This window comes from Pygocentrus nattereri, chromosome 10 (assembly GCF_015220715.1).
Source record: "Pygocentrus nattereri isolate fPygNat1 chromosome 10, fPygNat1.pri, whole genome shotgun sequence".
NCBI classification, from domain to species: Eukaryota; Metazoa; Chordata; class Actinopteri; order Characiformes; family Serrasalmidae; genus Pygocentrus; species Pygocentrus nattereri.
Window position 1 is genome coordinate 20,891,802 of NC_051220.1, and position 12,168 is coordinate 20,903,969.

Here is a 12,168-nt window from a genome sequence, read left to right on the forward strand (position 1 = left end):
AAACTCTTACACGGATTCTAATGAACTTCTTGTGAAATTCCACGCATGCAGTTATACACAAGCGTTTGTGCACCCCGGTCACATTACACTGTGTTGACTTTCTAAGTGAATATGACTGAACACACCCTCTACAGAGAACACAATTCTACATGTTTTAATGCACAGCTACTGTTCATTTGCTGGACTTGCTGGAAAGAAAACATAAAATGTTATGTTTTAGATTTTATTTTTTAAATATGTCAAAACTATTGGTCATTGAGTAACTAATGATGTTCATAATGTTATTCATTTTAATTACTTCACTGTCACTCAAGTTTACCCTTTTTTGAGCAGGGCTTGGGGTGCGCGCTCAGGAAAGACTTGAGAATCCTTTCCTCCAGTGTATTTATTGTGTATGATTCTCAACTTGTTTTAAAAAACCAAACATAACAATAATAATAAAAAAAAAACATTTGTTCACAAAAAGGAAAATAAAGAAAATAACTATAGTAATGACAAGTGTCGTCTAACCTTCAAGGCGGCTTTAGTTTTATATTTATAAAAAACTGAAAGCAACATTTTCAGCTCAGTTTAAGAGCATCGTGCATTATTGGATTTTGCTGCTCTTCCCTCATTTGCTGGGCCAAATTGAATCTAGAGCATGACTGATGACATGAGAAATGGAAGGTTTTGGACCTGCTCCCAGACAACTGGTCTACTGACCAACATTTGTATGTCTGACATTCCACAGTTAATTTTGAGTTTGAGGGGGAAAATGGTGGAAATGTTGCAAGCAGATGAGTTCAGTACGCAAACTCCTAACTATTAACACACCTAACTATTCGGATCAGATGGAAGGACAATTGTGCTTCAGCAAGATGCCGTAAAGGCGTCCCATATCTTGCAGATATTTGTGTAGATTCTTCAGAAAACTACTCTAAACACCACGAATGGCAAATTTGACCACAATCTGTTTACACAGTAGCAGAATGTAGACAAAGACCAGTTTTTGATGCCATTTGTACCTTTAAAAATAGCCAGAGAATGTGATTTAGGTAAAAAAAAATACCATTTACTTTTTAATTATCATTATAATTTAGTATAATCAATTCTAATGTTTCAGCACCTTTTGCTGCTGGAAAGCACAGTGATTAGTACCAGCAGCTGTCTAGTACTGCAGTCAAACATGTACTTGATCTATTTACTAAGTACTTGTGTGCTGCCCTTGATAACTCAGAAACTCAAAGGCTTTAGGAAGCAGCAATATAATGACTTTGAGATAAAATGGAGATTGTACACCGGTTTATGCCTGAAGACTTTCTCTTCACTATCTTAACTTGTTGTTTAATGCTTAAAATATTCCAGCCTTGGATTGCAATCACAAGACCAAGTCCACTGAATTAAAGACCTTGCAACCGAACAATTAATTACCTATTTTTTTTCCACAGTGATGCTTTCAGCAGCCACTATTCATTGTTCAGCTGTTTAGTGTGGAATATCTAATGGACTGAGCTGGTGCCATCTGGTGGCAGAAATCTCGGTTCTGGAAAAGAAAATCAATATTCAAGACATGACGAGGTTTCAAAGGAAAGAAGATTTGCAAAGAAGAAAAAAAGCTCTCAATTTAAAAACTGCCACAAAATCCAATTGGTCCTCTATCTGTTCCGTGTGGCTTCCACTGAGCATCTGCAAGGGGCGTAAAGCCTATTTGAAGGTAATTAAACTAATTAGAAAGCATTACACGTGTTTGCCGTGTGGACTGCAGGCCACTGGAGTGCCTAGATTAAGGTCTGTAGAACATTTCTCTTATAAGAAATAAGCCTGTGGACCTTGCAACACACAAAAAAATGACCTTAATAAGTTGTGAACTGCCAACTGTAGGCTACACTCAGGAACATGTTCACATGTTTGAATACATCACTATGCACTAGTAGGCAGAGAAAAATAATATTAACAAACAATATCATGTTTCTCCTGCTCTCACCACCTTCACTTATCATGGAACGAAAAAGCTCAGCTAGCTCAGAGACCCTGCCTGATACTGGAAATATTTCACTCAGAAATAATACATTAGGGTACGTAAGGAATGCATCATCATTTCTGATTCGTGTTATTCCATGGATCTAGATTAATTCTCTGTCTATTTCTTCAGTTTCCCTGCTCTGTAACAACTAAAGAACATAAGAGGCTGTATTTCAGGCCACATGCTGAAAAGCCCTTGAGAGACATCTGTCTCCATCTCGTGAATGAAGGGGACAGCTAGCTTGGGAGATGAGAAGAACTTTTAAAACAGGGCAAGTGATCATTATACTGCAAAAAAGAAATCTTATCAAGTGAAAATATCTTAAATCTGATTAATATATCTACTATTTCCCATTTGATATTGCTATGGGCTTATTGTAAGATAATCTGACTTATTCCTGAAGATTTTAACAGGTGATTTAGTCAGATTAGTCACTATACTGGCAGTTAATATAGCTTGTCTCAATATATATATATATATGAATAAATAAATAAATAATAGTAAGCTTCCAACAACCATTTTTGCAGTGCATTGTCACCTGATAAGGACCGAAGCTTAATCTACACTATACGTCCAAAAGCATTCAAACAAAAGTACCGGTAACACTTTATGTGGACAGATGCTTTGTGGATACTTCATTTACTTTCATGTTATATTCAACTAAATATCTACTAATTTTCTTTAAATCTAATCCTAACCCTAACCTCAACCCAAAACCTAAACTCACCCTCACCCTGGTCCTAGCCCTAACCCTGGTCCAAATCCCAATAACACCCTTGATTTCAGAAGAAGTGTTGGATAAACAGATGTTTAAGGATAGTAAAGTTTTGAAGGAAACATTTTTTGAGTGATGGTGTCCCAGGAATGCCTGTTCCAGTGGATCCAAAATGCAATGGACTTACTAACTTAGGGGGTCCTACTCAATTAGCATCAGGTTTTCTGAATGCATGATGAATCCAAAAAATTATTTTTGCGTAAAGTATCACTTAATGACCTCCACTACTGGCCAATGCTTATTATGCCTGCCTAGCACATATAATGGATATAGTGTTTGTGGAATAAAGGTAAAGAAGAATTATGATAGAACTTCCTTAGTATGGACTCAAAGTGGTATTAATGCGGTAATGTAGTGACATTTCTTAAAAGTTTAATTAATCCGCTGACTCCTATTAACCTAGACAGGGTTATTAAAATGAACTCTAAGACCATCAAATATGGGCCTAGAGTATTTTGCTGATTTTGCCAAGGAACCATGTCAAATGTACAAAGCCAATGGGAATTTTATTGCTGAACTAAATAGAATGTTTCACATCCATTGTTACAACGATGATAACTTGTGAAATTATTGTGACATGGAATTTGTCCGGAGGCCTAATTAAAACATAATCACACATTTACACTGACTACAGTGAACAGTGGGCAAATCCACATGAAAGAGACAGCCTTGCCAAAGGGCTTTCATGCTATTTAAGGTTTAAGCAAAGAGGGAAAGATGAGGGAAAGAGATGAAATAAAAGAAGGTAAGAAAGCTGGGCTGAGCTCCCTGCAAGCACATGATTTATTCAGCTGGCTTAACTAACAGCAAACTCACTTCAGCGTTTCATCTTAATAGCTCCTGCAGGCGACTGCCTCAATAGCCATCCTGCCTTGGCCTGCCTCATGCTGAGCAAAGACCTCAAACTCTAGTAACCAGCCTGGGCACCAAATTATACGCCACAGTAATCACTGTCCTCAAACAGTGCACTCCATTAAAAAAGCCATCAAAAAACTTCACAGTCTTGGGGCCTGTTCATACTGTTTCAACACCTGCTAATACCATCAGACAGCAGAAATCACAGCTCCAGAAAAAAGCAAGCTCTCATCTCAGACTAGCTTTCAACCGCTCAAACTGAGATTAGCAATTGTTTGTGATGACTGAACAAATGATCTCCTGATAGATGAGCTGAAGCTAGCCCGGGGTATGGAAGCTCTACCTTTCCAGTCTTGATGAGCAGGCCTGAAGGTGCAGCCAGGCTGCTTTGGTGGAAGTGAGATGCTCTTAGGTGACGGAGGCCCATCCCAGCATTTGGGACGCCAAAGGGCATCCTGCTGCTGGTGGATCTTGGAGGTGAGGAGCCTGCGACGGAGGCTGCCCTCAGTCTTGGGATGGAGGTTGCTCAGCTTGCGTGTGTAGAGAGGAAGTAGCTCGTCCTCATCTTCATAGTAGGTCCTGTTCCAGCACTTCCCTGCTGGTTCCTTGGAGAGGCAGTCTACATAGGCAATCATCCTGGGCTTGACTTCGAGGGGGTTCCTCCTTCAGGATGTACTAAAACTTAGTTTCCAACACCATGAAAAAGATTCAGAAGAGATAATCTAAATTTACAGGCATTTGAGTTCAGGATATCCATGGAGACAAAAAAGGTTAATGATCTAAAATAAATCAATCTAGATAAAATTAGATTTCACATGAACAAAATAAGAAAATATGATGGAAAGAGGGGAAAAAGATCAGTAGTAGGGAATTCCTTGACCAAATGCCTGAGAGTCTAGATGGAGAGGATGCTTTACTCCACCAGCTTGCTCGCCTTGTGTGGCTAATCTGTAAAACCGGATTATCCCATCACATCCAAGCGCTGCTGAAGACAGGCTTTTACACTGCAGATGGTCAGATGCAGTAGGTGATTACTGCTACAGACAGAAAGTCTTATGCGTCACACACCTTCACTCTTTACGCTCAAAAAAAGTCTTACATTTGTTTAGAGCTGTTCTGACAAATGACTTGTTTTCATATTCAGTTACTTTTTTCAGCATCTCAACCAATTCAACAAGTACTGATACCCACAATTACATATCGTCGTCGTCACCAAAAAAAAAAGTCTCTCCCAAATGTCAACTGTACAAGAAAAAGGAACAACATTCACTTTTGATGTAAGATATTATAAAAAGATTTCAAGTAATTTTCTAGCGTTCCCACAGGTCCATTGGCCATGAAATTTACACACAAATTAATTAATGAACACGATTTTATGACGACTGTTTACGCCTTCACTTTTAATGTCCTTTTCAGAACATGCTGAATGAGGCCATGCTAAAATGATTGTTATTTCATTGATTTTGTTCACTGAATAACCACGCCCACTCACCCAGCCTTCATACTGTCACTGAATAACCATGCCCACTCACCCAGCCTTCATACTGTCACTGAATAACCACGCCCACTCACCCAGCCTTCATACTGTCACTGAATAACCACGCCCACTCACCCAGCCTTCATACTGTCACTGAATAACCACGCCCACTCACCCAGCCTTCATACTGTCACTGAATAACCATGCCCACTCACCCAGCCTTCATACTGTCACTGAATAACCACGCCCACTCACCCAGCCTTCATACTGTCACTGAATAACCATGCCCACTCACCCAGCCTTCATACTGTCACTGAATAACCACGCCCACTCACCCAGCCTTCATACTTTCACTGAATAACCACGCCCACTCACCCAGCCTTCATACTGTCACTGAATAACCACACCCACTCACCCAGCCTTCATACTGTCACTGAATAACTACGCCCACTCACCCAGCCTTCATACTGTCACTGAATAACCACGCCCACTCACCCAGCCTTCATACTGTCACTGAATAACCACACCCACTCACCCAGCCTTCATACTGTCACTGAATAACCACTCCCACTCACCCAGCCTTCATACTGTCACTGAATAACCACGCCCACTCACCCAGCCTTCATAATGTCACTGAATAACCACGCCCACTCACCCAGCCTTCATACTGTCACTGAATAACCACGCCCACTCACCCAGCCTTCATACTGTCACTGAATAACCACGCCCACTCACCCAGCCTTCATACTGTCACTGAATAACCACGCCCACTCACCCAGCCTTCATAATGTCACTGAATAACCACGCCCACTCACCCAGCCTTCATACTGTCACTGAATAACCACGCCCACTCACCCAGCCTTCATACTGTCACTGAATAACCACGCCCACTCACCCAGCCTTCATACTGTCACTGAATAACCACGCCCACTCACCCAGCCTTCATACTGTCACTGAATAACCACGCCCACTCACCCAGCCTTCATACTGTCACTGAATAACCACGCCCACTCACCCAGCCTTCATACTTTGACTGAATAACCACGCCCACTCACCCAGCCTTCATACTGTCACTGAATAACCACGCCCACTCACCCAGCCTTCATACTTTCACTGAATAACCACGCCCACTCACCCAGCCTTCATACTTTCACTGAATAACTACGCCCACTCACCCAGCCTTCATACTTTCACTGAATAACTATGCCCACTCACCCAGCCTTCATACTTTCACTGAATAACCACGCCCACTCACCCAGCCTTCATACTTTCACTGAATAACCACGCCCACTCACCCAGCCTTCATACTGTCACTGAATAACCACGCCCACTCACCCAGCCTTCGTACTGTCACTGAATAACCACGCCCACTCACCCAGCCTTCATACTTTCACTGAATAACCACGCCCACTCACCCAGCCTTCATGCTTTCACTGAATAACCACTCCCACTCACCCAGCCTTCATACTTTCACTGAATAACCACGCCCACTCACCCAGCCTTCATGCTTTCACTGAATAACTACGCCCACTCACCCAGCCTTCATACTGTCACTGAATAACCACGCCCACTCACCCAGCCTTCATGCTTTCACTGAATAACCACGCCCACTCACCCAGCCTTCATGCTTTCACTTAATAACCATGCCCACTCACCCAGCCTTCATGCTTTCACTGAATAACCACGCCCACTCACCCAGCCTTCATACTTTCAATGAATGACTACGCCCACTCACCCAGCCTTCATACTTTCAGTGAATGACTACGCCCACTCACCCAGCCTTCATACTTTCAATGAATGACTACGCCCACTCACCCAGCCTTCATACTTTCAATGAATGACTACACCCAGTCACCCAGCCTTCGTACTTTCAATGAATGACTACACCCAGTCACCCAGCCTTCGTACTTTCACTGAATGACTACACCCACTCAGCCAGCTTTCATACTTTCAATGAATAACTACGCCCATTTAGACTTTCTTTGGGCTAATTGGATTGTATTTCATCCTCATTAGAGTAAGTAAAGAATCTATATAGACCATAGTGCTAAGCTAACAGGTTTCAATAATGCAAAGACAAACACAAACTTTAAGTCTTTTCTGAAGGAATCAGCATCCAAAGTAAAGTATATGTTACTTAAGTGACGTACTCTTAAGTAGTATGTGTTTAATCTAGTTCTGCCATGAAATGGAAATATTAACCACCATTAGCTTGAGTGTGACATAACATTCAAGGCCTCATTGTCTAGAGTAAATCTGCATTCTCTTACTCGTGATAAAACACATAAACAAAAGCCACTCACAGTTACAAGGTTTCTGTGTTAAACTTTGAGGTTTAATGACATGCTTGGCTGGCATATGGTCATGCTCAGTGATAGTATCTCACTCTCAGCATTAACAAGCGTCAAAAAAGTTGAACATGTGTGGCTGCACAGTGACCACACCACTTAACACATCATTAAAGGTAAAAAAGATCATACAGACCAATTTAAAGTGTTTTTTAATTTTGTAGTCATCACAGTTTTCTTTGACTTCATATTTTAAAGTTCCCTTTCAGTTAGAATTTTAAAAAGCGCAAATTATGTCAGTAAGATTCAATTTAAATAACAATTCATTTTTCAAGGTGCTTTTTAAACCAGTAACAGACATTTCACCTTTTCAGAGGGCTGCTGATGTCTGAAAGTGAAGGTCCTCATCTACATATACCAGAAAAGAATAAACATGTGCTCCACCTACTGGTGACCACCAAAGAAAATCCCTAGATTCAACAGGGTGAGTACACACGTCTGTTTATACAGAGAAAGAGAGAGCATATCCAGAGTACCGTATTTATATCCTGTAAATGGTTGTGCCATAAGCATCAAAAGCCAAACAAAGCAACATCATGAATCCCAGGATGATGGCTTCAGATCACTGACCCAGATTTGTGGTCCAGAGAGAGATCATTCATGTAATATAACAATAGCAACACACCCATAGTGTATTCCATTGCTACATATCTGCATGCGGCGGTCAGAGATAATGTAATCAACCATTTCATCGCACTCATATCTGATTAACCTCCATCCGGGTTCCAGTCCAAAGGCTCAAGCTCAGCTCCATGGATGCCTGCCATGCGGGAATGAGACCAAAACTTGAGAGCTCCACCTAGCACCAGCATTCGAGCTTTCTAACCCAGAAACTGAGTCAGGGGAAATCCTAGCCTTGTTCTTGCTGCCAAACTCTTAAAACCACATAGGTTTGCTCTGGTCCAGAGAGTGCTTTGCAAAAAATAAAATAAAAAAAAAAGCTGAAAAGCTATCACATCCGGCTCAAACACAACCAAATCTAAGCCTGCTCGCAAAATTTGCCCGGCGGCGGGCTTTGGGCAGGAACTTCTCTCTCCCTCATTTCAAGGCGCAACAAGCACAGTATGTGGAAGCCCAGGCCTGTGATGTGGCTTCATTGGGAGATTTATCATGGAGCAGAATTCGTTAGCCCAGAGGAAGACAGCTCTTGGCAGGCGTCCCCTTCTTCTCCCCGCCTTAACCCAGTTCCCCTTCACCATAAGCAAAAGCCATCAAGCTTCTTCATTCCAAGCCGAGTAACTCTGACACCGCTGGATGTGGTGAGTTAGGCGCGGCCCTGAGAAAGTCATTGTTGTGTCCACTCGTTAGGGTTCTGCGCACCATCTGGAGCCACTTATATGACAGCATTTCAGCTTCGTAGGCCTTTACTGAGACATGAATCTGAAGAGCTGAGAGATTAGTGAGTTTTCACAGATGCTGGCCACATTACTTTAAAGTCATACTGTGTACAGCTGATTTGTGTCATGAGTTGTATGGATTCTCCTTAAATTCCAGGTTTATTACCCTATTACCTCAGTTTATTTTGTAGGAATGACATAGACTACAATTCAACGTGGCTGAGTTATTCATAAGTAACAGAGGTTTGGGACCCCTGGCAGGTTCTGACTTTGGAGCCATTCAGCTCTAAACACCTCTACTTACATTTTGTTGAATTATTTCTCACTTGAAGCTCTTTGCATCAAGATGAGCGATTATGTGGATTCTAAACTTTGAATTAATACAGTTGCCTTTGTAAGTAGACAAAGTGATATTTTATGTAGGGATGCATCAATATGAGAACTGTGGGCTGATAACAATGACATATCTGGTATTGCCATACGTAAGGATCTACTAAATGTCAAATTTGGACTTAGATCTACCTGAATTACCAATTCAGAAAAATATTCCCTTCTTTAGGTTTACACCGCAGTAAAATTAATAAAATGAATAAAATGTAGATATTTTAGCACAGTAGAGTGCAATAAATAGAATAAATCAAATCAAACATTGGTGAAGTCCCTCAAACATCTGTCCACTCTTTTTTTTTTAAATAATTACATTTTTCAAGAGCATGATTCCAATATTATTGTGCATCCCTAAATGTTTGTATCATTTGAATTTAATAAAACATTTGTGTACAATTTTGTTTTTCAGAAAGAAAAGCTGTTTTTCCCAGTTTTGCAATGTTTTTTTGGTCTTTTCTTGACATCAAAACAAACAGAAAGTGTCAGAAATGCAGATTCAAAACTGTTGATAAAGAATGCAAACTGAATGTAAATCTAGTTCATTACATTACATGTCCTCAATAAGGATGTGTCAGAATTTTTGAATATTCAAATAGTTATGAAGGTTTAAAGAACAGATTAGTAAATTAGGATTATTAGGATTTAGATAAGCAAATTAGATCCACCATTATGTTACATTCACGTTGAAGAACCATGAACTCTGTATTCCACCAGATGGCAGTGTAGAACATGTGTCTTACGGTTTGTTCAAAACTTTTATGTTTAACCCAACGAAGCAAACAAACAGAAAGATTACTGCTGCCAGCTAAAGGCTGCTGTACACTGGACGAGAAGGCCATTGCCACAACCCTTCTATGTAATGTCATCTATGTATTTAATGTAAATCAAAATACAGAAAATAAACAATATCTTGTCAGGATTAATGTCAACAGGTATGCATACAAAAGAGCAGAGCATGATAGAAAAGGATTAGAACTATAAGTGCAGCAGATAAAGAAAACTCTAAGAAAAACAAAAACAAAAACAAACCAATACACTAACATGCCTTTCTCACTCAGCACCTAAAAGAATCACTTCCTGAAAAGCTTTTGAGTTTTCCTCCCATAGCTGGCTGTAGATTCCATGCTCAGCTGGCCTCCCTGCTAGATAACACAAACCAGTGACTCTGAATAGAGATTAGGAGCTCCACAAGGTGTGAGGCTGCACCAGGAGCACAATGCCACCGGAGGCCCAGCTAGCCAGCCTTGGCTGACTGTAGTCTGAGTGCACTGGGGCAAGCCAACCACACAGTCAGGGTGGGAGTGGACAACAATGGCAATCGTGGTGGTACGGGTGCCTAATTCCTACAGAGCCACCTGCTGGACCGAACCACAGATCAACTCAGTTCTTATTCCATTGGCTTCATTTCAGCAGCTACTCATTCATGACTAACGCTCTGTCTGATGTCATCCTGTCACATGAGAATTACTGTGTGTACTAGGCATAAAACATAACAAGAACTTCTGAATAGCAAATGACATCTAAAAAGAGCAGTTCATTGTTGCAATATCGCATAATAAAGAGATGATCATGGTGTTTATCCAATCTAGCAACTTTGAAAGAAGCTTTTAAAAGAGTCTTTCTAAGTAAAGTCTCACTAGCATAATCACTTTTGTATCATTGACCTTGTAATTTGCATTGAAATTTACATAGCATGAACATTTAATGAAAAATGGACCAGTACAAGTGACCCAAGATTTCTCTTCCTGTTAAATTAACCTACGTTAAAGTTAAGAACAACTCCTAGAGTTACCATTTTGGAGACATGATATATACAATCATCGGCCACTTTATTAGGTACAATAATTAGGTACAACCTGTTCAGTTGCTTGTTAACACAAATAGCTAAACAGCCAATCACATGGGTGCAACTCAATGCATTTAGGCATGTAGAGGTGGTCAATACAACTTGCTGAAGTGCAGACCGAGCATCAGAATGGGGGAAGAAAGGTGATTTAAGTGACTTTGAGCGTGGCGTGGTTGTTGGTGCCACACGGGCTGGTCTGAGTATTTCAGAAACTGCTGATCTACTGGGATTTTCACGCACAACCATCTCCAGGGTTTACAGAGAATGGTCTGAAAAAGAGAAAATATCCAGAGAGCTGCAGTTGTGTGGACAAAAATGCCTTGTTGATGTGAGAGGTCAGAGGAGAATGGGCAGACTGGTTCGAGATGATAGAAAGGCAACAGTAACTCAAATAACCAACCAAAATCTCTGAGGGATGTTTCCAACACCTTGTTGAAAGTATGAAACGAAGAATTAAGGCAGTTCTGAAGGCAAAAGAGGGTCCAACCTTTTACTAGCAAGGTGTACCTAATAAAGTGCCCACTGAGTGTATATATCTAAGGACATTTAAAGAACCTTTAAAGAACATGCATCTCTGAAATGCTGCAGTGAAGGGGCACACCAGTCAAAATGAAAAATCTAACCATCACTATATCTGCTGTAAACAGGCCTACTTGCCTCCTACAGCAGTGCCATAATAGTCTGAAGAGAGATATTTACCAGTTTAAAGACTAAAAATCCCTCTTTGGCTAATGTATCTTGAAAGTAGGCAGATCTTTAAAAAAACTTAAAGTGCTTTTGGGCTGGTTCATGAGGGCTGATTGTTTGAGCTGCTTTTTTCCTCTAACTTCCTAAAGCAGAATGAAGACAGATAGCTTACAGTACTGCTGGGAAACTGAATATCATGTCCGGTTCTATTAGTCTCTATATGCGGTGGTTACGCTAGCCGTCAGGATTTCTATATTGCCGTGTGTGTGTGTGTGTGTGTGTGGTGTGGTGGGGGAGGGGGTCACAATGGTCGTGTGACACATATGTATATTGCATGTTGGGTACTGTAGTGAGAAAACACTGATGTATGAAAACACAAAAATGCTTGTGGTGAGGGACACAATGCTCCCCTACAGAATATTACATCACATGAGAGGAAACATACTAAATGTGT

At 40.8% G+C, this 12,168-nt stretch overlaps 1 protein-coding gene across 6 annotated transcripts in view; it reads right to left on the reverse strand.

Annotated features, from left to right (window-relative positions):
* Positions 1 to 12,168, reverse strand: part of nhsl1a (NHS-like 1a) — an 89,362-nt gene that overhangs the window by 37,494 nt on the left and 39,700 nt on the right. The window contains exon 1 of one of the 6 annotated variants that reach the window (XM_017694429.2): positions 3,976 to 4,386. The exons of the other annotated variants lie outside the window; for them this stretch is intronic. Coding sequence (XP_017549918.1) covers positions 3,976 to 4,267 — 292 coding nt within the window. The 5' untranslated portion in view covers positions 4,268 to 4,386. Of the gene's footprint in view, positions 1 to 3,975; positions 4,387 to 12,168 lie in introns of those variants that run through there. 6 annotated transcript variants of the gene reach the window in all.